The 26,007-nt window shown below is 41.9% G+C and overlaps 1 protein-coding gene across 1 annotated transcript in view; it reads left to right on the forward strand.

Moving 5' to 3' along the window:
• Window positions 1–2,227: 2,227 nt before the first annotated feature.
• MUC13 (mucin 13, cell surface associated) overlaps window positions 2,228–26,007 on the forward strand; it is a 34,999-nt gene continuing 11,219 nt past the window's right edge. The window contains exons 1-6 of the mRNA XM_053672822.1: window positions 2,228–2,312; window positions 7,139–7,582; window positions 11,636–11,749; window positions 13,382–13,488; window positions 20,423–20,478; window positions 24,639–24,799. Coding sequence (XP_053528797.1) covers window positions 2,261–2,312; window positions 7,139–7,582; window positions 11,636–11,749; window positions 13,382–13,488; window positions 20,423–20,478; window positions 24,639–24,799 — 934 coding nt within the window. The 5' untranslated portion in view covers window positions 2,228–2,260. The remainder of the gene's footprint in view (window positions 2,313–7,138; window positions 7,583–11,635; window positions 11,750–13,381; window positions 13,489–20,422; window positions 20,479–24,638; window positions 24,800–26,007) is intronic.

Genomic DNA, 26,007 nt, shown 5'->3' on the forward strand with positions numbered 1-26,007 from the left:
ATGTCGCTGATGGGAGTATAAAATGGTACAACTATGGAAAACAGTTTGATAATTTATTCAAAGTGAAATGTATTCCTACAAAATGACAAAGCAATTTCACTCCTATTTACCCAAGGGAAATGAAAGCATATATCCACACAAGGATGTGTACATAATTACTCATAACACCTATTTTTTGTAATAGTCAAAAAAGTGGAAATGAGTCAAATGTCCATCAACAGATGAATAGATAAACTATGGTATATTCAGCATATCTATTATTACTATTCAGAAATAAGAAAAGAAACTATTGATACATACGACATGAATGAATCTTAAAATAATTATGCCGAGTGAAAGAATCCAGATCAAAAAGTAAAAACCCCAAACCCAATATAACTGTATGATTGCATTTATATAAAATTCTAGAAAATGCAAACTAACCTATAGTGACAGAAACCAGATCAGCAGTTATCTCAGACCGAGGGTGTGGGGAAGGATGGACACAAGAGAACATTTGGGGGTTATGAGAATGTCTGATATCTTGATTACAGTGATACTTTCCTGGCTGTATTCCTATGTCAAGACTTTAAATGGTACTTGCATTTTACTATACATAAATTATATATCGATAATATTGTAAAAGAAAGAGGAAAGGGAAGGAATGCAGGAAGGGAAGGAAGGGCTGATACATACAGTAACGTGGAAGAATTTCAAAGTGATCGTGATGAGGAGACGCCAGACATGTAGCACACACTGCATGACTCCATTTTTATACAATTCTAGAAAAAGCTAACTACTCTCTAGTGACAGAAAGCAGATCAGCGGTCACCTGGGTTTGGAGATAAAGGGAGGAATAGACTGTGAAGGGGCAAGAGGAAACTTCAGGGTGCGATAGAAATATTCTGTATCTTGATTGTAATGGTGGATTCACATGTATATACATCTATCAAAACTCATGGAATTTTACACTTTAAATGGATTTGTCTATTGATGCAAATTATATCTTCCTCAATAAAGTGACTTTTAAAAGAAAAAAGATTTCTTTAAAGGCTTTTGTTTAACTTCTCACTCCAGGAATCATTCAGGTTAAGAAACACAGCACAAAACCTGGGCCTGAGAGGTGTCTTTGCTTGGGGAAGATGTGTAAACGGACCTCTCAGCTTTAGAAACCAACCCCACATCCCACTGCTGAATGGAGACTTTTGAGACAACAATAAAGTAACCTGCTATGTAATAATATGAAAATTTTTGTTTTTACTAAGGTCAGGGTTAAATTCACAAGGGGTTGTTAATTGGCTTTGTTCCTCAGGCTGGGGCTACACCCAGGGGGAGTTGGGGTACCTGGATTTTAAAGAGAGAGGACTGGATTAAGAAGATCCTCATCCAACGAATAAAGGTGGTTCCTGAAGTGGGGTGAGAGATCAGGGGCTGAGGAGCAGCAGGTAAATAGAGGAACCAGGAGGCGGCTACATGAGCAGTGAACAACCAGGAATAAAGAGATGGAGTCATCTGTTCTCACTTTTTCCCTTTTCTACACTGTATTTCCCCCTCCTGACCTCTCATCCACAAGCCTGCAGTAAACTTAGGTTAAATACCACAAAAATTTGATATTAACTGTGTTTGAGGACATTAATGGAGGGGACTGGTGTGGGGAGGCTGGGAGCGTGTGGCCAGTCAGTGTGATCTGTGGACAGTGTCGAAGCTTGGAGACCAAGTTACTGGATGTGACCCACAGAGAGGCCCAGAACCGTGATCCACAGCAAAAGGGGCCAAGAGCTAACAACAAACAGGGGAAACATGTAAGCACTCCTCAGGGATTCTTTGAGCTATGGGGTGGAGGGGGGGGGCGGCGGGGAGAAAATGGATTTCCTGGATCAACTGGGCCCTGGATTCCTGGGTCATGGCAGGGCGTGCTGGTAACTGAAGCACAGATGATAGCACTGGTGTTAAGGAAATGGTGACCTCCTAAAAGGAGGTAGGTTGGGGACGTTTGAGCTATAAAGAGATTAACTGCCACCACCTCTCAAGGATGTTTGAGTTCTCCTGAGTTATTTGGGACTATGAGTCAGAAAAAGTCGGTAAGGCCAGGTTTATCTCCTTTGTCTGAAAAACTCCACTGGGACCTAGAGTATACGACCAGCCTTAAGGAATAATTGCCTTTGGCTGATCTGACGTCAGTTAATGACTGGACTTTGTACCTGAAAGGGAGTTAAAACTAAAGATAGCTGGGGCGGGGGGAACCATTTCCTCCTTGGATTGCCTAGCAAGAAGACCTAAGATGCAAGCCTTCGTTCACCTCGCTCTTTTCACCCTCCTTTTTGTAATTTCAGGTAAGGAATATTTAAAAACTTTATATTCTTTTAAGCATGTTTGTTGTCTTTGAAGTGGAATCAACAGGCTTCAGCTACTAATTCCCACAGCCCGACAGATGGGCTATATTGTGGGTGAAATTTCCTTTCCAACTTCACTCAAAGACACAGGCATTTCAGTCTGCGATGAAGGTAGACAGAACAGTCGTAAGGAGGCCTCTGGACTAAGAGGTTCAGCAAACCAGAGATTTGTCCTTAAGAGTTCCTGAGGCCAAGAAGCAAGACTTGGTAGGTTCCAAGGGCCCTGTGCCCTGCTCTTCGACCTCCAAATGTCATTTGGGCCCTAAGGCAGTGTAGGGACCTGGTTTAATCTCTGCTTCTGCTATCAGAGTCTTGTGACCCCTTATATGTGGGAATTAAAGGTTTACCCCCCAGCTAAACTCCTTAGTCCCTCTGAGTATTAGTTCAGTCTTCTATTAACTATGTCTCTCATATCCATGTCCCAGGTCCTGCCAGGCACAGGGTAAGCCCTTGATAAATGAGAATAGTAGGAATAAGACTCTGCTGTAGTAATAGCAGTCGAAATGACTGGCTGGGAGACTATTTTCTTTTTTTAAATATTTTTATTATATTTTATGGATTATGCTATTACAGTTGTCCCAGTTTTCCCCCTTTGCTCCCCTCCACCCATCTGCCCACCACCCTCTGCTCACTCAGGCAGTCCCCACACCATTGTTCATGTTCATGGGTCACACATCTGTCTTTTTCTTAAAGATTTTATTTACTTATTATTAGAGAGAGGGGAAGGGGGGAGAAGGAAAGAGAGAGAGAAACACAGATCAATGTGCGATAGATACATTTATGAACTGGTTGCTTCTCTTACATCCCCATTAGGGACCTGGCCCGTGTCCCAGGCATGTGCCCTAACCAGGAATTGAACTGGTGACCTTTTGGTTTGCATATCTGTGCTCAGTCCACTGAGCCACACCAGCCAGGGCTCTATGCCGTACTTTACATTCCTGTAACTATTCTGTAATTACCAACCTGTACTTCATTCCCTCACCTTTGTTGCCCATTCCTGCCACCCCCTCCCATCTGGCAACCATCAAAACGCTCTCTGTATTAATGATTCTGTTTCTGTTCAGCTTGTTACTTTTTGTTTTTTAGATTCAATTGTTAATAGATGTATTTGTTCTCATTTTTTAATATATATTTTACTTATTTATTTTTAGAGAGAGGGGAAAGGAGTGAGACAGAGAAGGAGAGAAACATCAGTGTGTGGTTGCTTATCATGTGCCCCCTACTGGGGACCTGGCCCACAACCCAGGCATGTACCTTAATTGGGAATTGAACCAGTGACCCTTTGGTTTAAAGGCCCATGCTTAGTCCACTGAGCTATACCAGCCAGGACTGGTATATTTGTTGTCATTTTATTGTTCGTATTTTTTATATTCTTTTTTTTTTTTTAAGAAGATCCTTTAACACTTCTTCTAGCTTTTTCTTGTATGGAAAGCTGTTTATCTGTCCTTTAATTCTAAATATAGCTTTGCTGGGTAGGCTAATCTTGGTTTTAGGTAAGCTTTTCATCGTTTTGAATATTTCTTGCCAATCCCTTCTAGCCTGAAAAGTTTCTTTTGAGAAGTCAGCTGAAAGTCAACTGGGGGGCTCCCTTGTAGGTAACTGACTGCTTTTCTCTTGCTGCTTTTAAGAATCTCTGCTTTTAACCTTTGGCACTGTAATTATGATGTGTCTTGGGGTGCACCTCTTTGAGTTTATCTTGTTTGGGACTCTGTGCTTCCTGGACTTGTATGTCTATTTTCTTCTCCAAGTTAGGGACATTTTCTCTCATTATTTTTTTAAATAGGTTTCCAATTTTTCTCTTTCTCTCTTCTCCTTTCTAGCACCCCTATGATACAAATGTTGGTATGCTTGAAGTTTTCCTAGAGGCTCCTTACACTATCTTCATTTTTCTTCTTGAAATTCTGTTTGGTTATTTTTTGCTTCCTTATATTCCAAATCACTAAGTTTATTATCAGTTTTATCTACTCCATTGTTGATTCCCTGTAAATTGTCTTTTATTTTAATTAGTGTATCCTTCATTTATGACTGGTTCTTTTTAATGGATTCTATGCTCTTTTTTTAATTCTGTGAAAGTTCTAAGTTCACTGAGCATCCTTATAACTGTTTTAAATTTTTATAGTGTTTTAAGCTCTAAATCTAGCAGATTGTTTGTCTTCATTTTGTTTAGTTCTTTCCCTGGAGTTTTGTTCTGTTCTTTCATTTGGGCCATATTTTTTTGTCTTCTAGTTTTGTCAGGGTCCCTGTGTTTGTTTCTATGTATTAGGTAGAGCTGCTACATCTCCCAGGCTTGGTAGTGTGGCCTAATGTAGCAGGTGTACTGTAGGGTCCAGTGGCACAGCCTCCCCTATTACACAAGCTGGTACTCAAGGTATGCCCACTGTGTGGGCTGTGTACACCCTCCTATTGTAGTTGAGCCTTCAGTGCCCTTGGCACATCTAAGGTCAACCACCACCCATGTTCAGTCTATAGTCACACAGCATAAGCTACAAAGTGACCCAAAGATTGCTGCTACTTTTGCTGGGCTTAGAGTTACCCAGGCAAGGCCTAACTGTGACCAAGACTGGCTGCTGCTAATGCCAGACCTAGGGTCACTTAGGAGGAGGTACAGGGCTCACTGAAGCCAGATGCTTCTTGTTTGAGATAATTTTTAAAAATCTGAAATGTAGGCCAAGACAAGCCATTCATATGAAAAAGCCACTGGTTAGGTGTGCCTGAATGCTGGTTGGGACAGGGTCTCAGGGAGTCACCAGGGTGGGGCAAACAGTGTGAGGCAGCTTGACAGGTGTCAGATATGGTGCTTGCCTGCTGGCTTTGTAGCTCTGTGGGAGGCAGGCTCAGAAAAGGAATAATGGCCTCTGCTAGTACTTCTGTCTGGTAGAAAGCTGCCCCCTATCTCTTGCCCTGGTTCCAGACAATGCAGTTTCTCCCTATATGTCTCTGGTGCCTTTCAAGCTGCTGCCTTTCAAGCTGCTGCCTATTGGCTGGAGCTGAGAGGGAATAAGTCCGAGTAAGTCTGTGCTTGGGCCCTTTAAAAGTAATTGCCAGGGAATCCAGCAGTTTCTCTCTTCCACAGCCTCAATCCCTGCTGGTTTCTGCAGCCAGAAGTTTTGGAGACTTATCTTCCTGGTTCTGAAACCCTGGACCTGGGGGCCTCATGTGGGGCTGAGACCCCTCACTCCTGAGATATCCCTCCCAATTTTTATCTGCCACATTTTTATTTATGGCAGTGGAACCAGTTCATACATGGCTCTCCGCCCCTCTTACCAGTCTCAGTGTAGTTTGTTCTTTATTTCTGTAGTTTTAGGATTTCCATTCAGCTTGATCTCTGACAGTTCTGAATGATGGTTGTTCTATAGTCTAGTTGTAATTTTATGTGGTTGTGTGGGAAGGTGAGCTGTATTTACGTACACCACCACCTTGACCAAAAATCTGGACTCTTTTCTTGGCCCCAGAAGAGCAATTGCTTATCTCTTAGGAATGTCTGTGTAAGCCAGGCCCTGTTGAGGTGGAGAGCCAGGGACTCACACCAGGGGGGAGTCAGGTAGCCTCCTTATCACTTTTCCATATTCAAAGGTTTAGAAATTGCTTTCCACTTTTCTTAATAATTTTTTTAACTGATTGTCTGTGTCTGAGTTCTTAGTGACAATAAGGATTCTAAGCATTTACTGGCCCATATGTCCAAGGCATCTTAATAGTTAAAGGCAACTTTGATGATCACCATAGCCCTTAGGGCAGAGACCATCTCTATTCATTCCACTCTAAAAAGTTCACGTGTCTAAAATTATTAATGGGTAAATGTTACTAGAAAAATATTTTTGGAAGAAGTTTAATACACACTTAATGAGGTTTTGTTTAAAATTTCATCATTGTTTAAACACATTCTTTCCCTTCTCTCCCTCATATTTATCAACAGCTAAAATGCCATGTGATGGAAAATTCTGGCAAATTGCATTAAACTGTTAAAAGACAAAGGAGTTCACTTCCAGATTGTAACAGCGCCCCCTGGTGACACTTTTAATTGTCCTCACTGAGGGCTACTTGGAGGAATATTAAACCCAGATTCACAGTTCTGCAACTACAGGCATAAATATTACTTCTTGGTGCTCATGAACTCTTGGTCATATTTTAATAACATTTCCCAGTTTTGTCTGGTTAACTTCTAATTTGATTTATTGTGGGGATTTTTGGTGTGTGTTTTGGGAGTAGTCATCTATTTTTGTTTTTAATGTGGTCAACTACACAGTAAGTTCTCATCTAACATTGTAAATAGGTTCTACAACTTAAAGTGATGTATAATGAAACCAGTTATACCATAGGTTAATTGATGCAAAGAATAGTTAAGTTCCTACAACATCGCACCAAAGTTATAGCAAAAAAGATGTTGAATGAGAACAATATTTGAGGACATATTGCATTTATTTTTCAGAAAAGAATTAATTGGGTACCAATTACAGCTGACCCTTGTGTTTCAAGGGTTTCACAGGTTTCATTTTTAAAATCCGAGTATAAATGAACTATGTAGTTCAGACCTGCATTTTTCAAGGGTCAACTCTTGTATTAAATAATTGACAATTGTTATTACATTGAAACAATTATATAATTATCACTATATATTTTCAGTCTTCTAAAACTTCCCTTTTACCAAAGAAACTTGGTATCTTTCTTCCTCATGCCTATTGCCGCTTTAGCCACACTTGCTACAAATGCTACAAATGCTATCCTCACTGTGATTACTGGCAACACTAAAACCGCACCCACTACCCCAGCTACTTCCGCAGGTGCCAGCAACTCCCCAACCACATCCTCTACCCTGACGACTCCTGAAGGTGCCAGCACCTCGACACTCGCACCTGCTAGCTCAACAACTCCTGCAGGTGACAACACCTCGACACCTGCGCCTTCTACCCCGACGACTCCTGAAGGTGCCAGCACCTCGACACTCGCACCTGCTAGCTCAACAACTCCTGCAGGTGACAACACCTCGACACCTGCGCCTTCTACCCCGACGACTCCTGAAGGTGCCAGCACCTCGACACTCGCACCTGCTAGCTCAACAACTCCTGCAGGTGACAACACCTCGACACCTGCACCTTCTACCCCGACGACTCCTGAAGGTGCCAACACCTCGACACCTACGCCTGCTACCTCAACGACTCCTGCAGGTGCCAACAACACAACACCTGCACCTGCTAGCACCACAGCTCCTACAGGTACCGACAACACAATGCCCGCACTGACTACCCCAATGGCTCCCACAGCATTCATAAAAGATAATTCCCTAGGGACTGTCCTTTCATTGACTTCCAGCAGTGTCACTTCACCAAAGACTAGCAATCCAAACCCTGATACCACAAGTAAGAGTGACTCTCTCAAAAACTCCTCACTGAGGAGTCAGGTTTGTGGAGGTGGCAGGCAAATACGCTCTGCCGGAATAGGGAAGAGCGTGTAAAGAAACACAAGGTTTCCTGGGCTATGAACCCTTGGAATTAAAAAAATCTGAATGAAAAAGGCTAGTAGTGTTGTTAGAGACCCTAAAAAATTACCCATAGTTCCATTCTGTTCTCCTTTTTCACTAGCCATCCTACCTCAAGCTATTTGCTAAACATAACATGTTTTTATGAACTTGGACTTTATAAAAACTACTTCTGTAGTTGCCCTCTCTCTAAGAAGTTTTTAGAAATGGTTTTAGTTTCTCTGTGAAGGTGAGGCCCAAATAAACACCAACTCTTCAGCCCACTCACTGGTCTAGCTCCTTTACCTAGAGAAAGAGTCAATTCTAGCCTGCCTCCTTATCAGATGTTAACAAAAAAACAGAACAAGTTATGATGGTGGATGGTCATTCTAATTGGGAGTTTGAGCCAATTTGTGGAATTTAAGCCTGAGGGATAAAAAGCCAAACAACAGCAGTGCTCAAACCGTCCTGGACATAACCAAGGTCATTGTCTAACGGAAAGATGTTCTGGGGATGCTAAGAGTTGACCTCAAGCCAAAGTTATTGAAACAGAAACCACTTGCCTCATTTCCCAAAGCATGGTCTAGAATAATGGTCAGCCAACTTTATTGATAAAGGCACACTAGTACACACTTCAGGTTTTGTGAGCCACACAAGGGTCTCTCTTATGACTACTCAACCCTGTGATTTTGCCATAAAAGCAGTTATAGTCAACATATAAATGAATGAGCCTGGTTGTATCAACAATAACTTAATTTATAAACAAACAAACAGAAGACTGGCCAGATCTGGCTCATAAGTTGTAGTTCGCCAATCCCTAGTCTAAAAGAATCTTCGGGCTTGAAGGGTCCAGATAAACCCTGCCATTCTCACAAAGGAAAACAGAGGCCCAGCAAGAGCAGCAACTTCCTGCAGCCAAAGAGCAAGCTGAGTCTCCCCACACTCAGATCTTTTGTCTTCCCCAATGTCCTGAGATAGATCTAAAAAATGGATGACTAAGCAAATGGATCCAGAGCCTGTATCTACGACCTTGTTCACAGTCTGTCTTGTTTGGAGAGGCCACTCTGAAGGCTAGGTCAAGGTCAAGTGGGACACAGCGAGCTACACAGTCAGCTCTCCTGGAGCCAGGGAAGGGAGCTCTTCTAAGGCATTTCTGGTTCCACAGACTTTCACTGTGCGCTGGCCCAATCACAAACTGTGGGGAATGGGGCAAACCACTTCTCTCTGGGCTTCAGCATGCTCATCTGTGCTAAGGTGTGACTGAAGTAAGTAGCCACCAAAACCTTCCAGCCGTAACATATAGTGACTTTATTCCTGGTCCACCAGACAAGCCAAGTCTGTCCTTTATTGCTAGAGAGAAGTCATCCCAGAAGTCATCCCAGCAGTGACTTGTCTTCTGGGTCCAAAGAGGAGCTTCACTCCATTTCTTGCCTAGGTTTCTCAATCATCCTTGCAAGCAATGTGATTAAGGCTTTTATTACTTATTTAAGTAATTTTTTAAATAATCTTTTTAGGATCTTATTTATTTATCTTTAGAGGGGAAGGGAAGGAGAGAGGGAGAGAAATATCAATGTATGGTTGCCTCTTGTGAGTCCCCTGCTGGGAACTGGCCTGCAACCCAGGCATGTGCCCTGATTGGGAATCAAACCCCAATCCTTTGGTTCGCAGGCCCGCACTCAATCCACTGAGCTACGCCAGCCAGGGCCTGATTGAGGCTTTTAAAAAGAGCCATTTATTTAATGTAGAATGTTGGCTTACATCTTGTCAGAGGGTAACCCTTACTGTTGTTCATGAGATACTACTACACTATGCCTCCTTTTGTCTCGTGCAGCATTTTTTAAAACTCTTTTTAAAAAAATTTAAAAATGACTTAATTTTTTAGAGCAGGCCTAGATTCACAGCAAAACTGAGAGGGAGGTGCAGAGATTTCCCATATGTCTCAAATACTACATATGCACAACCCCCCTCACTGTCAACATCCCAGCCACAGAGGCACATTTGTCACAGGCGATGGACTTACACTGACACTTCATACTATGAGTTTTGAAAAAAATGCATCTTTAGAGTATCACGTAGACTATTTTCATTGCCCTGAAAGCCTTCTGTGCTCCACCATTTCATCCTTTTCTCCTTCCGACCCCTGGCGACCACTGGTATTTTAACTGCCTATAGTTATGCCTTCTCCAGAATATCACATAGTTGGAATCACACAGTGTGCAGCTTTTCAGGTTGACTTCTTTCACTTAGTAACATGCATTTAAGTTTCCTTCATGTCCTTTCATGGTTTGATTATAATTTAGTGCTGAAAAGCTCGTTTCTATTTTTTTTTTCTCTGAATAATAGTCCACAATTTGGATGTACCACAGTTTGCTTATCCATTCACCCACTGAAGGACATCTTAGTTGCTTCCAAGTTTTTGGCATTTATGGATAAAGCCACTACAAGTATTAGTGTGTAGGTTTTTGAGTGGACATCTATTTTTAACTCCTTTGGGTAAATAGCAAGGAGTTCACATGCTGGATCATACGGTAAGAACATGTGTAGTTTTGTAAGGAATCCCCAAACTGCCTTCCAAGGCAGCTGTGCCATTCTGCATTCCCACCAGCAAGGCTGCTCCGCATTCTCATCAGCACTGTTTTGTTTTCTATTTTTAAATGAAAATAAATTAGGCCCATTGTTATGGAAAAAGAAGCTTAAACAGGGTAAAAATAGATGCATTAAAAATAGGTGCAGTAAAAACTAAACCTCCCTCCCGTCCTCGATCCCTAGGACCCAGACTTCCAGTTTCCTTCTCCAGAGGCCAGTTCTATGGCCAGTTTCTTGCTTCTCCCTCCATAGGTAATTACGCAAATAGAAACATACGTATCTGTGTTTTTGTGTATTCCCCTTTTTCAATCACGAAAAGAGCCTGTTATATACATTGTACCTTATATGTAGATTTTTTTAAATCTAGTTCTACTTATAGGTTCATAAACATTCAGACAGTTCTGAAGGTTGCCAGACACTTAATTTATTCAGAAATCAAGGCTCAGAATCATTTCATTGGGAAGAGATGAAGAACATGGCCAGCCAGGATCACCACTTGGCCACCAACCTTTCTTCCTTAAACCCCATCTAATCTCTGGACACAGAAAAGATGCTGCACCCGTCCCAGTCTGTGAGTCCCAGCCCGCGGTGTAGAAACAATTACATTGTTATTCTCGCCACTTATTCAAGTCATCCACTCAGAAAGCCAGGGAATGCAGTGTCATTTCACCAATTACTCTCAGAGTTTTCAGTGACTTAATCCACATTCTCCCCTTAACATCTGTTTCCTTTTATTATGGATCTTTATACCATGCGTGCTAACATGGTGTAACAGCATATAACATCCAGTCTCTTTGGGGGGCCTCCCGCCTTTTCCTCCCTGTAAGACAGGTATATACACCTTCCTTAAAAATATGATGCCTTCTATAAAATAGTTGTGGGAAGCCCTATCTAGTGTTAGAAGATCAGACACCAAGGTTCTAGAAGGTCCTTGAGGCCCAAACACTCCTGCCTCCTTGGATTAGCAGATTACTCTGAACACACCCTTCCCCACCAACCTCTGACCTTTACTGTAGACAAGCAATTGTTCCCGAATTTAAGCAACAAACTCTCAAGATACATTAGAAAAGGTGTACTTGTTTCTAGCTTTTCTAAAGGTATGCCTTGAAATAATACAACCAAGGAATAGAAAGTGCCCAGGAGGCAGGCATGAGAATTGAGAAGTATGTTTCTGGGTGTTATTTGCTACTCTGTGGATTTTTCATCTCTTTCTGCTCCATCTCAGATCTTTGCCAAGATGATTCCTGTGACGGTGGCTCTTACTGTGTTAATCTGCATAATACACATTTTTGCCAGTGTATACTTGGGTATTACTATAATTCTTCCAGCTGCAAAAAAGGTGAGTTACAAATGATGAACCCTGCAGAGCTGCATCTCATACCTAAAGTGGAATAGAAAACTTAAACTAATGGCCAAAGAGCTTGTTCAATACTAGAAAGAGGGGAAAACTTGGAGGCAACAAAGGCCAGCAGAGTAGAACAATGGCTCCTGCCTTTGTCTCAGTGGAATCAAATGTGAGCGGAAATGAACCGAGTCAGGTGTGTGGGCTAGACCTGAAGTTCCCTTCACTTCACCTGCTCAAGGGAACGGTGTCATGAGAACAAAATGAGAATGATGGGCCCTGAAAAGGTATCCAAAGACTGCACAAAGCAGTGCTGTTACCTGGGGGGAATGATGCAGGAGAAGGTGATGTGCCTGAGACCGCATGGTCCGACAAGCCTGTGAGCCTGGTCTTCTGGGTTTGGTCAGTTCTCTGTCATAGGATTTGCTTGCTCCATAACAGCAAATCCCATCTTTAGAGACTTAAGAGCCTCTCAGGTCTAGAGATGGACTTCAGGAGCCAGTCGCCATACCCTTGACATAACACTTTTTTTTGTTAGATCACCTATGTGCTATGAAGGTCCAAGGCTATTTCTTATGTAATAAAATTTTACCTGTTCTGTGAATGAGAAATAGCCCCCTCACCAGAGCAGATCAGTTGTACAGAGAACAAATGCAAAGCATTAGCCACAGGGATTAGAGATGTTCCGAAAGCCAAAAGGATGCTCTTACTTTTATTACTAATCTCATTTCTGGGGATCCTCTCTAAGTAAATGATCCCAAATGGAGACATTTACTGTGACCTTTTTTACCCCCTTTTAAATAATTAAAAATGCTAAAAACAAGAAGTGACTACATCAATGAAGGGAACATATATTTCAGAGGATATGATGCAGTTTTAAAAAACAATAGTTATAAAGACCAGGTAATGATTTGGAAACATGATTATTATTTAATAATTAGTAAAGAAGATTTATGATATAAACTTGGAGGAATAATGATATAAATCATTGCACAGGGAAAAAAGGAGCTGGGAGAGAGATAGGTTTCCCTGTCTACCTGAAAGTAGGTCATTCTCATGAAATCTTTTGTAAGTTGAAGTGGCATAAGATGAAGAAGCAGTCGCTTTGGGGACATCTTGCTAACGGATGCACAGATGCTCAGAGACACAGTCCACGGCCGTGGCGGCTGCGTGCCGGGGTGCCGGGTGCTGCGGCGGGCAGGCCGCTCTGGCGAGTCAGGGTGCGCTCTGCCTCTAGAATAGCTCCCTGCAAAACAAATGCTGGATGCTCGTCTCCATGTTCACCTTTTTCCATACAAGCAAGAATTCTCTTAAGGTTCCTGATGGTGGTGAAAACAAGTCCTACCGCAGGTGTTTCATAAAAGTGCAGAGGCATAAAGTGAACTCTTTGAAAAGTGGGTCATACCTCATACCAAAGTGTTAGGTAGGGTGGGATTTGGGGTAACATTTATCATATATCATCTATTATATATATTACATATGATATATATCATATATTATCATTTATCATCTAGGCTTCCTGTAGCATCATCATATAATGTTTAGAACTTTTTTAAAGTATGATGTAAATAAAATAAAAATGATCCTCTTTGCATTAAACATTACAGAAAGATTCTGCTTGAATTTCAGGAAAGGTATTCCCTGGAATAATTCAAGTAAAAACATCAGACACATCTGGCCTGAAAAATGAAACGTCCATAAACTATGAAAACTTATATATGGAAGTTAACAAATTTGTAAGTATTTTCCAACCTTCCTGTATAAGTGTTTGCCATTCTAACACTGAGTTAGAGAGCATAAAGCTGATGTTCCGGTGGCTCACAGTGGTACAGCCATCCCATTGTCCAAACTGTGAGATGTACTCTTATTGGTTGGTAAACAGCAGCTGCCCTGAGCCCCTTGGGTACCCTTGGGCCTCCCCATGACCCTGCACTTCCCTAAGTAATGTCTGGCTCAGCAGAGTACCATGCTGGACTTGTCGTTACATAAGCTATTAGAATATTTTTAATGGACAGGTCAATATAATATTTTTTTATTTTTTAAATTATTTTTAAATATATTTAATTAATTATGTCATTACAGTTGTTCTATTTCCCCCCTTCATTCCTCTCCACCCTGTACACCCCCTCCCTCACCATTCCCCCCTTTACTTTATGACCACATGTCTCAAGTTCTTTAGATTCTATATTTCCCATACTATTCTTGCCCCCCCCATCTATTTTCTACCTACCATCTATACTACTTATTTTCTGTACCTTCTCCCCCCTTCTCATTCTCCCACTCCCCTGTTGCTAACCCTTCATGTGATCTTCATTTCTGTGGTTCTGCTCCTGATCTAGCTGTCCTCTTAGTTTGCTTTTGTTTTAGGTGTGGTTCTTAATAACTGTGAGTTTGCTGTCCTTTCACTGTTCATATTTTTTATCTTTTTTTTCTTAGGTAAGTCTCTTTAACATTTCATATCATAAGGGCTTGGTGATGATGAACTCCTTGAATTTGATCTTATCTGAGAAGCACTTTATCTGCCCTTCCATTTAAATGAAAGCTTTGCTGAATAGAGCAATCTTGGATGTAGGTCTTTGGATTTCATGACTTGGAATACCTCTTTCCAGCCCCTTCTTGCCTGTAAGGTCTCTTTTGAGAAATCAGCTGACAGTCTGATGGGAACTCCTTTGTGGTGACTGTCCCCTTATCTCTTGCTGCTTCTAGAATTCTCTCCTTCATTTTAATCTTGGCTAGTATAATGATGATGTACCTTGGAGTGTTCCTTCTTGGGTCCAACTTCTTTGGGATTCTCTGAGCTTCCTGGATTTCCTAGAAGTCTATTTCCTTTGCCAGATTGCGGAAGTTCTCCTTTATTAGTTGTTCAAATAAGTTTTCCACTGGTGGCTGTTCCTTTCCCCCTTCTGGTACCCCTATAATTTGAATGTTGGAACATTTAAAGATGTCCTGGAAGTTCCTAAGCCTCCCCTCCTTTTTTTTGAATTCTTGTTTCTTCATTGTTTTCTGTTTGGTCATTTTTTTCCTCCTTCTGGTCCACTCCTTTGATTTGAGTCCCAGTTTCCTTTCCATTACTATTGGTTTCCTGTGTATTTTCATTTATTTCAATTAGTTTAGCCTTCATACGTTTCTCTAATTTGTGACTAAAATCAACCAGTTCTGTGAGCATCCTGATCACCAGTGTTTTGAACTGTGCATCTGAAAGTTTGGCTATTTCTTCATCGCTTAGATTTATTGTCTCAGGGGCTCTGAGTTGTTCTTGAGCCATGTTTTGATCTGTTCATGCCTGTTACATATGAGGAGCGGGGCCTTAGTTGTTCACCATGGTGGGGCCACCCGCCAGGTCGCTGGTTTGTGATGCTGTATGTGGGGGTAGGGTCAGAGAGGGACAATGTCAGTTCCCTCTGCTGCTTCCTGCCACTGGCGCCTGTGCAGTCTCTCTCACTGCTCATTCCTTCACCAGTTTATCTGCGCATGAATGTGTGACCATGGTCAGCCCTCAGTGGGTCCGCCCACTACTCCACACCTGGGATCTGCCCACCGCTGCTGGTGCACCTGGGTCGTGCACCCGGGTGGGTCCGGTGGATCTTTCCTGCCTGACCCCACTCTGCTGCTGGCTCTGCCCCTCTTACCAGTTTGGCTGAAGTGTTTATTGTTGTCAGACTTCCGTGTAGTTCAAATTTCTGTGGTTTGGCTGCGTTTTTGTTGCTAAAACTTTGTTGTTTTTAAACTTGGTTGTGCGAGAAGGTGCAGTGCTTCCACCTACAGCTTCATCTTGGCAGAAGTCCCAATATAATGATTTTTTAAAAGATTTTATTTATTTTTATAGAGAGGGGAAGGGATGGAGAAAGAGGGGAAGTGAAACATCAATGTGTGGTTGCCTCTCACACACCCACTACTGGGGACCTGGCCTGCAACCCAGGCATGTGCCCTGACTGGGAATCAAACCAGCAACGCTTTGGTTTTCAGGCCAGCACTCAATCCATTGAGCCACATCAGCCAGGCATTAATGATGTTTTAAAATGAATGCTTTCCACAGAATTGAAAAATTTTAAAGATGTTCCTTTTTTTCTTTTTACATTCCGATTTGCACACATTTCTATACTAGTATGACTTTTTTAATGTCTGAAAGAGCAACTCCATCTGAATTAATATCTGTTTCTTTTTTCCCTGTTGTCAAAAATGTCAAATTGTACAAAAGCCTCTTTCAATTCGGTTATTGCAAACGGCTGTGTCAACAGGAGATTGCCATTCTAGAACCACAGCTGGTGGCCCTGGAAGGGCTTGCAAAGGGCATCCAGCCAGTGTTTCTCAAAGCTTCATAAGACTTCAGAAACTAAGGACTTATTTGATGACAATGTCTTTCAATTCAGAATTACATCATCACAAAAGAGTTTCATTATTAGAAATGATAAAATGTAAAAAATGGTTGTCCAAACGATTTTGTAGATTGTACAGAGAAAACCAGTGCTCATGTCAGAATAGCCAGTGCCCAGCTCTGTGGGGACAGACCCTCAGCTGCCAGGGCCCAGGGCTCGCCAGGCCCTTGTCATACCTCCTATACAGGATAGGCCGCCTGTCTGGGACCTCTCCTCTCATCCTGAATCTACATTCCTATTTGCCTGCTTGGGTGAGAGTTGGTACATTGAAGAAGGCAACATCAATATGTTCCTATTTCCAGGGAGCCCCTTGATTTTCTCATGTGACTTTACTGGGCAGTGGCCACCACATTTCCCAAACTTGCTTTGGGAATGAGTGTCCAAAAGGCCCTTCCAGCCCCAGGCCTATGTTTTGGTCTGCAGAGACCAGTTTAGAGACTTGATTTCAGTCAAGTCTCTATGGTCCCCAGGACCCTAGGGAGGGGATAGAGCATTCTTATAATTTCCAAGAGGCTGTTAATCCAAAATGGGTATGCCAGAACTCCCTAGCAGCTTCTAGAAATAGGAAAACAGAGACAATTTATTGTCTTCAGGGTCCTCTCAGCACGCCGTGTAGCTGGGGTAGCCCCAGCTCAGACCCTGAGAAGTCTCCCAGGGTGCATTTTGTACCTAGCAGGCTCCAAATGGATAGTCCCTGATTTGGAGTTTCCCTGTTGCATGCTGTGCCTGACATTCTATGTGTGATATTTCTAATTCTCACAATAGCCCTGTGGAGGAGATAACACTATGGTGCCTATTTTGTGGATCAGGTGGTCACAGGTCAGAAAAGTGAAGTAACTGGCTGTAGGTCACCCAGCTGATGAGGAACGAAGTTGGGATTTGGGCCCAGAGCTGCCTTCTCGCACTGCTGGCTCTGCCGTGCAGTGCAGGCCAGGTGGGCCTGTTTGGGTAGTGCCTGCCTTCTTGTCCAACCATACAGCCCTTCACACCTAGAGGTGTGTATCCCAACATCATCAAAGGGTGATCTGGAAAAGAAAAAGAAAACACTTTTGCCTATGCCAAATACTAATTGCATAATCTCTTCTTTGGGATTAAGAAAATTAAATTGGCGATGGTTAGCAGAAGAGCTGAAGGGACCTCCGCGGTCTTCGAGTTAACTTGTTTCTAAGTGGATTTCCAACTCCCTGATGATTTACAGGAATACAAGCTATTCCTAATATTTAAAAGAATTAAAAGGATTATAGACATATTCTGGATAAAGGCTACCCAGACTAACTAGAACATCAAATTTATTCGAATTTGACTAGAATAAAAAACTATTTAACATATTTTAAAAGTATATTTTACTTATGATGCTATTACAGTTTTCCCCCTTTATCCCCATCCCACCCTGCACCCCCAACTCTTCAGCATCCCCCACCCTTAGTTCATGTCAGTGGTTTGTACATATAAATTTTTTGAATTCTCTATTTCCTATACCATTTTTATCTCTCCCCATTTATTTTGTGCCTAACAATTATGCTTCTTATTCCTGTACCTTTTCCCCTGCTGTTCCTCCCTTCCCTCTCCCCACTGAAATCCCTCCATGTGATCTCCATTTCTCTGATTCTATTCCTGTTATAGTCGTTTGCTTAGTTTTTGTTTTTGTTGCTTTTCTCTTTTTTTAGGTTCATTTGTTGGTAGCTGTAAGTTTGTTGTCATTTGACTGTTCATATTTTTTATCTTTTTTTCTTAGATAAGTCCCTTTAACATTTCATATAGTAAGGGCTTGGTAATGATGAACTCCTTTAACTAGACCTTATCTGGGAAGCACTTTATCTGCCCTTCCATTCTACATGAAAGCTTTGCTGGATAGAGTAATCTTGGGTGTAGGTCCTTGTCTTTCATGACTTGGAATACTTCTTTCCAGCCCCTTCTTGACTGCAAGTTTTCTTTGGAGAAATCAGCTGATAGTCTTACAGGAACTCCTTTATAGGTAACTCTCTCCTTCCTCTTGCTGCTTTTAAGATTCTCTCCTCAGAGATGAGGACTGGGGGGGGGGGGAATGGGGGGAGGGAGACCGGGTGGGGGGGTGGAGTGGGATGGGAGAAATAGATTAAAAAAAATGTACTTGAAAAGTAACTAAATAAAATTTAATATTAAAAAAAAAAGATTCTCTCCTTATCTTTAATCTTGGCTAATGTGATTATGATGTGCCTAGGTGTGCTCTTCTCCAGGTCCAACTTCTTTGAGACTCTGGGCTTCCTGGACTTCTTGGAAGTCTATTTCCTTCACCAGATTGAGGAGGTTTTCCTTCATTATTTGTTGAAATAAGTTTTCAATTTCTTGGTCTTTTTCTTCTCCTTCTGGCACCCCTATTATTCAGATATTGGAACATTTAAAATTGTCCCAGAGGTTCCTAAGCCTCTCTTCATTTTTTTGAATTCTTGTTTCTTCATTCCGTTCCAGTTGGATGATTATTTCTTCCTTTTGTTCCAAATCGTTGCCTTGAGTCCTGGTTTCCTTCCTGAGTTGGTTCCCTGAATATTTTCTTTTATTTCATGTTGAGTGTGTTTCATTTGACCTTTCATTTTTTGACCAAGCTCAATCAGTTCTGTGAGCATTTTGATTACCAGGCCTTGAGCTCTCATTATCTAATTATCTGACGTTGGCTATCTTCTCATCACTTAGCTCTTTCTGGAGTTTAGCTCTGTTCTTTCATTTGGGCTATCTTTCTTTGTCTCAGTGCTCCTGATAAGTTGTAAGCGGGTGGGACCTTTGGTATTCACCAGGGCAGGGCAACCCTCCTTGCTGTGCTGTGGTGCTGCCTGTGGGGAAGGGGCACGTGAGAGAACAATGCAGCATCTGCTAGGCTCTAGCCCCACTTTTCCATGAACCCTCGTGTGAGACTGGGAGTTTCTCCCTCCTTGGCACCCCATACCATAGTCCACGATCAGCTCTGAGTCTCAGTTTCCTATTCAGCCAGCCCTGCCTGCACAGTCTGTCACCTCTCCACAGCTTCTCTTCATCCGCCTGTCTTACTGATCTGGTTTGTCTGGTTGACCATTTAATTCCTCAGCTGTCAGAGTTCCTTGCAGTTTGATTTTCTGGCACTTCTGATTGTTTGTTGATTTTAGATAGGTTGTTATCCTCCTTTTGGTTGTGTGAGGAAGCGAAGGGTTTCTACATATACCTCCATCTTGGCCAGAACTCTATTTAACATATTTTTAAATTAAATTAGTTGCCATAATCTTTTATAATGTGGGGTTCCCATGGGGAGAAAAGTTTTAAAAAGTCATGGATTATAAAAAAAGGTTGCATCAACCTAGTTCAACACTCATATAATAAATATGGAGAATGGGACCCTAAAATGGGAAGATATGTCCAAGTTCACATGTTTCACATTTAATTTATTCAATATTCAGTCAACCAGTGTTGAACTTTCCATAGAGATTACACTCAGCTGAGTGCTGTTGGGTAGCAGTGGAGGAGGCTGTAGAGAAAGCAAACCCAATTCTTGACATCAATGAACTTATGTTCTTACGGGGACGCTCAACCCACCTCTACCTTATCCTCAGCTTTATCTCCAGCTGCTTCTCTACAAGTATCTAGAGTTGTCTCTGTTCTTAGAACACAACTCAGACCTGATTAGATCCACATTTCAGCCTACAAAGCCATCTCACTTTATACACACTGTAGCCCTACATGGTAGGAATTACTGCTATCTCAAGTTTTCAGTGAGAAAAGTAAAGATTCAAAGAAGTTAAATTATGCAACTTATGGAAGAAAGTTTCCTTGAACTTCCATGGTAGATCATATCACTCTATGGTACTTACCTGACTCAACCACATGGTGCAGTTACTATTTGACCCAGGCCTGGACCAGCCCATCTTTGTAATTTCTAAGTCCCCTTGCATAATTGCCTTGGAGGCAATTAAAGAAGTGTTCCTTGGGTACATGAATGCATGCATGACACAGGCATGTAGATAAGTCTAACAAATGTGCAAAACTTTACTTTGACTTTAAGAAGACAAACTTAGTAAGTTAGTCACCTTAATTTTTAAGAGTATAATCATTGATTTGTCTATTTTGGGTTTTCATCTTAAGTAACCCTGACTTATATTAAATTCTTACTGTTTTAAAGCAAATATGACTGAAAGGTGTTAGAGAGAATGTCAAGAATAAATAATCTGCTGTGACAAACCATGGATTTAACACCGCAGATTTCCTGTGATGGATACCTAAATACACTATCACATTCTCCTCTCTCCCAGCCCTTTGCAGTTGTTATTAAATCTGTTCTTCTCTTCCACAGTTTAAAGATGCATTTGCAAATTCTGATTATGGACAGACTGTAATTCAGCAAGTAAGGTAAGTTTGCTATGGACCGATGGGGCACTTTGGAGTCAGGTGTGCATTTGTTTAACTTCTCATTGTCTCCTGAGTTCCCCGTGCAGCACTATGGCCCTTAGGGGGGAAGTCACAAGTCAGGAAGAAATGGTCAGTCTGATGTGACATTCACCTTGGTATGTGGATGGGCGGAGTGTAGCCTGGGGACAGCATGACACTGCCTGTGACTGGCTATTCAGCAATTTGCACACATGGTCCAGTGCATCACCTGGATCAGTTTGATTGGTTTGATCTCTTGGCTACAAACCACACCTGGCCAAACCCTGGAATGAGCATTCCAGGGAGCCAGGAGGAAAATGAGTGGCTCATGGTCATCTCTTTCCTCGTATGGGGGGAGTGAGGGAGTTAACACCCAAATCTCACACGTGGCTGAAAAGGGCCAATAGTGAGCTCTTGCTGCAGTAAGAACAAGCATTCACTGAGCATATCACTGTACAATGACCAGTGTTAAGTGCTATGTAGGGACCCAGAGAGGCAAAGGATTCTCAAGAAGGTAGTGATTTTATTTCAGCTTTCACTGAAGCACATGGACATACAAGTGCCACAGCCTGAGGAAAGAATGCTCTAGTCTAGGATGAGTGAAATTGTGTAGAAAAAGCAGCCCTGATGTGTTCATATTTTATGGTCTTACTATTGCATATATCTTCATAGGCTTTGTCAAATTCTTTGTGAAATAAGATACAGGGTGTATTTATACTTACAAATTCAAAGAAGGCCTCTTGAAGGTGGTGAGTTTTGAGCATGATGGTGAGTGAGGGGCAAGTGCGATTGGCAGCCAGGACACCAGCAGGCAGACTAATGAGAGGCACAGCGCCATGGGGCAAGGAGCAGGCACCAGACAGAGAAGCTGGGCCCCAACTCAAAGGCTCTGCAGCTGAAGATTCACAGCGGACGACTGCTGGAGGGTGGGGCATTGTTTCAGGGCATGTGGTTTGGTGTAGTGGACAACAGGGAGTCCATGCTTTGAGCACAACTGGGTAACACAGGAACAGTGAGGTGTGACGGCTTCGGCCAAATCTGTACCTGAATCCTGGCCTTAGCACATTCTCACTGCATGAATTGGCAGCTATTTTCATCTCTCTGAACATCTCTGTATCTGGGATAATCTGATCAACTTTCCTGAAACTTTCGGAAAAATAAATAACATTTGAAAGACTCCCTGCACAGAGTTCCTGGCACATAGATGATTTCAACGTGTGTTAGTTCCCATCTGTTTCCCTTCCAGAATATGGGGCCCTGCAAGTGTGATGGACAGCTGGTCCCACAAGGTCATTTAGGGGTTTCCCTGAAATCATGGCTCTCCTTTTGTTACTAAAACAGAGCCAGGGGTGTTCAGAGGCAAACTTTTACCTTGAGCTCAGTGTCTGAATCAGGAACTACTTCCAACACAGGACTGTAGCGGGGTGAATGGACCTCAGTCTCACCTAGGAAGAAATGTCTTAGGCTCCAGTCCAATGTTCTCACCTTTGAATCCCCAAGATCTGTGTATATGATACAAATATTTGGATTGGAAAGATCCTCAGAATTTCTCTCTCAGATCTCTCTTTGGACAGAGGCAGAAACTCAGGCTCAGGAAAGCTGACTTTGGACCACAAAAGGTTGTGGTCGTGTTGGCTCTAGACCTCTGGACTCTGAACTCCAAGTCTAGTGCTCTGGTCATTACACTATACCTTTTTGTGTCACTTGAGTACACAGTGGCTCTCCTAAGTCATGAGTACAATGTCTTGCCTCCTAAACTGGAGTGTAAGCTAACAGATTCTTTGAAAGGATGAATTATAGATGGCATTTCTTTCCTAGCCCAACTGTAAATGTATATCACGGATTTCTGGTCATTTTTTAATTGATAAAGAATAACTTGTATCAAGGATGCTTTTTCTCTGCCATCCAGTTTCTCTGCCACCCACCTTCTCTGCCACCTCTAAATCTATCATAAATTAATCATGGGAGGCAATTGAAAAGAAAATCTGAAGTCACTTGGTTTTTTGGACTCCCTGCTTTTGTTTGTTTCTTTGTCTCTTAGAAATTATTAAGTTGAGGAAATCTTCTATTTCTAGTTTAGGGAGAGTTTTTATCATGAATTAATGTTAGATTTTTCAAATGCTTTCTCTGTGTCTATTGATATGATCATGTAAGTTTTCTCTTTTAGCCTGTGATGTAATTGATTAAAACAATTAATTTTCTTTTTCTTTTTTTAAACTTTTATTGTATTTTTTCCATTACCACCTAGTCCCCTTATACCTCCCTCCCCCACCACAAACACCATGTTGTCCATGTCCATGAGTCCTTTTTCTTTTTTGCTCAAACCTTCCACCCCTAACCTCTCTACACCCCCCTTAGCTGTCATCGTGTTCTCTATCTACGAGTCTGTTTCTGTTTTGCCTGTTAATTCAGTTTGTTCATTAGATTCCACATATGCATGAAACCATATGGTAATTGTCTTTCTCTGACTGGCTTATTTCACTTAGCATAATTTTCTCCAGGTCCATCCATACTATTGCAAAGAGTAAAATTTTCTTCTTTTTTATGGCTGAGTAGTATTCCATTGTGTAAATGTCCCATAGTTGTTTTATCCACTCATCTACTGATGGACACTTGGGCTGGTTCCATCTGTTGGCAATTATACATAAATGCTGTGATGAACATAGGGGTAATTACATTTTTTCAAAGCAGTGTTTTGGGTTCCTTCAGATACATCCCCAGAAGTGGGATCACTGGGTCAAAAAAGCAGATCCATGTTTAATTTTCAGAGGTATCTTCATACTGCTTTCCACAGTGGCTGTACCAGTCTGCGTTCCCACCGTGCAAGTGTGGTGAGGATGTGGAGAAAGGAGAACAGTAAAAGAGAGTTATCCTTTCTCCATATCCTCGCCAGCACTTGTTTTGTTTTGTTTTTTTGTCTTTGTTTTTGATTTATTGATGATAACCATCCTGACAGGTATGAGATGATATTTCATTGTGATTTTAATTTGCATTTCTATGATCATTAGGGACATTGAGCATCTTTTCATATGTCTATTGGCTATCTGTATGTCCTCCTTGGAGAAGTGTCTATTCAGGTCCTTTGCTCATTTTTTAATTGAACTGTTTGGGAGGGTTGGTTTTTGGGAGGTGGGGGACTGGGGGGGGTTGGCGCTGAGTTTTATATGGACTCCCTTCTAAGATGATCATTCCTAAAAATGGAATTTGGTTAATGTTTTGGATTTTGCTGATTGTTTGGAAGAACCAGCATAGCTGTAAACATTTTCCAAGCAGGTTGGCTATATTTTTGAGCTTTTCTATTTGTTCAAAAGTCAAAGTGGAGAGAAAATGCTGTACAGGAGAAGTATATCCAGAGTCTTAAAAACACACAGTCATGAAACAGATGGGGGGGGGTAGTTTTTAAAAGTCCTTTTATTTCTTTCTCAGTGTCTGTATCACTTGATTCCTTTGGAACAATGAAAGAGTTAGAACTTGGCCCAGTTATTATTAGGGCTCCAAACTGCTGTGCTGATTAGAAAGAGTCTCACAATGTCTTGTTCATAGCAGACACTCAGTATTTGGTGATATGATTTGGTATAATATGCTCATGTTTCTGATAGCCTCATCCCTCCTTGTTCCAGTTCTCCTCTGGATCATGCATATCCAGGCCCAATCCCTTACCCACTTTGCCTGCTGACTTCCTGGCCCTTCTTAGGAGTGACCCAGACTCTGCATGTTTGCTTACTGCTCTCTCTGTGCACAGGGAGGAATACACACTCCTCTCTCTCCAAGTACAGTTCTGAGGTTTAACAGCCTGGGAATAGACTTACTCTTGCTTTTCTACAGAAAGTGACAAGTTACTATTTCAGAAGTTACTTGTTCTATTTCTGGTTAGTTCTAGGCTCCTAGATCTTAAAAATGAGAGTTCACAATTATCCCCCAACAGGACATTGTTTCAGCTGTACATTTCCTGAGAACACATTAAATAGAGATCTCTGGGCCATCTTATTGCAACCCCAGTCTTCCATACCGGACCCTGCAGTTGTGGATATATCTGTGGATCAGGAATAGAACTGGGAAATTTGGAAGTGTGGGAGGTTTGAAGACCAATTTGTTGATGCTTGAATTTAGTTCATCAAGTGATTAATTCATTTTGTTTTTAGCACATCTGCTTCAGCAAGATCTCAAATGCGTGCTGGTGATGAGGTTGTGAATGTAACAGTGGTAAACCTTTTTGCAGCAGATACAAAAGAAAATGAGACAACCATATCTGATAAAATTCAAGGTGCAATTTCAAGTAATCCAAACATTGAAAACTATGCTAGTAAGTAGTAAATAATTTTATTCAAAGTTTACCTAACCACCTACCTACCTTTGTGGGAACTTTTTCATCACATGGAAGAAAGGGGCAAGAACAACTGGACAACGGAATCTGTAGGTGTCTCCGACCTTCCTTTTTACCAGTCCATCCTTCCACCCTGTCTTCTCTCACTTGGCTTCTGCTCCTTTCCAGCCACCTGCCAAGTCATCAAGGTGACCAGTTTGCTTCTCTGTTTGGAAGGTAGTGTTGGACAAATAGCTCTGGACAGAAAAAAATGAAGCAAGATGAAACAAGAGGACTTCATCCCAAGTCATAGCTTTCTAAATGATTGATTTTACCTGCACTGTTCACCCTTTAGGCCAACACACAAACCCACGGCATAACCGTAATAGTTCACTTTTGCCGTGTTACAGACCACCCCAAAACATAGTGGTCTCTTTATTTATTGCAATGCCATTATTTGATGGATCAGAATTTGGACAGGGCTCAGCTGGGCAGTTCTGCTGATCTAGGCCATGCTTGGCTAATCTCCACTGGGCTCATTTAAGCAATTGCCATTAGCTGCTGGGTGGGTCAGCTGAGGTCTGACTGATGTAAGATGGTTCAGCTCATTGGTTTGTCTCTGCTTCACATGGTCTGTCATCCTCCAGCAGGCTGATCCTAAAGGGTTTCAAGAGCAGCAAGAGGGTAGGTTTTAATGCACAGGTATTTCTCAAGTTTCTGTTTACATCACATATACAACTGTCCTAATGGCCGAAGCAGTTCATGTGACCAAGCACAGTCTGGCAGGGCATGGATGGATACAGGAAGGTATGAATGAATTGACACTATTACAACAGTCATCAGAAGTTCCTCATCTCGGAGGCACCTGTTAAGGCCAGCCCTGGTGGCAACTTTATGTGGCTGGTTCTCAGTCCTGGTTGCCAAATCCAAAGGCCTCTATTTAGGCACAATTGACTTGAGTTGTCTGTAGCATTTGCCACTGGTACCCTGGTACCCTTCCCTTCCTGAAGTCCTCTTCTCCACCCACCATTCTCTGGATCCCCTTCCTGCCTCCCTCATCCTTCTTTTTGTTCTTCTAAGACTCTTTCTTTAGTCTCTTACATTTTTGCTTTCTAATGATTGTAACCTCATTGGCCTAGTGTGCAAACTTCCTTCTCTTTCTAAAAATGTAAACAGATCCTGTTCATTTAGAGTTTTTCAGCACCTTT

Source organism: Artibeus jamaicensis, unplaced genomic scaffold, assembly GCF_021234435.1.
Source record: "Artibeus jamaicensis isolate MK-2021 breed Jamaican fruit bat unplaced genomic scaffold, CSHL_Jam_final contig_793, whole genome shotgun sequence".
Classification (NCBI taxonomy): Eukaryota; Metazoa; Chordata; class Mammalia; order Chiroptera; family Phyllostomidae; genus Artibeus; species Artibeus jamaicensis.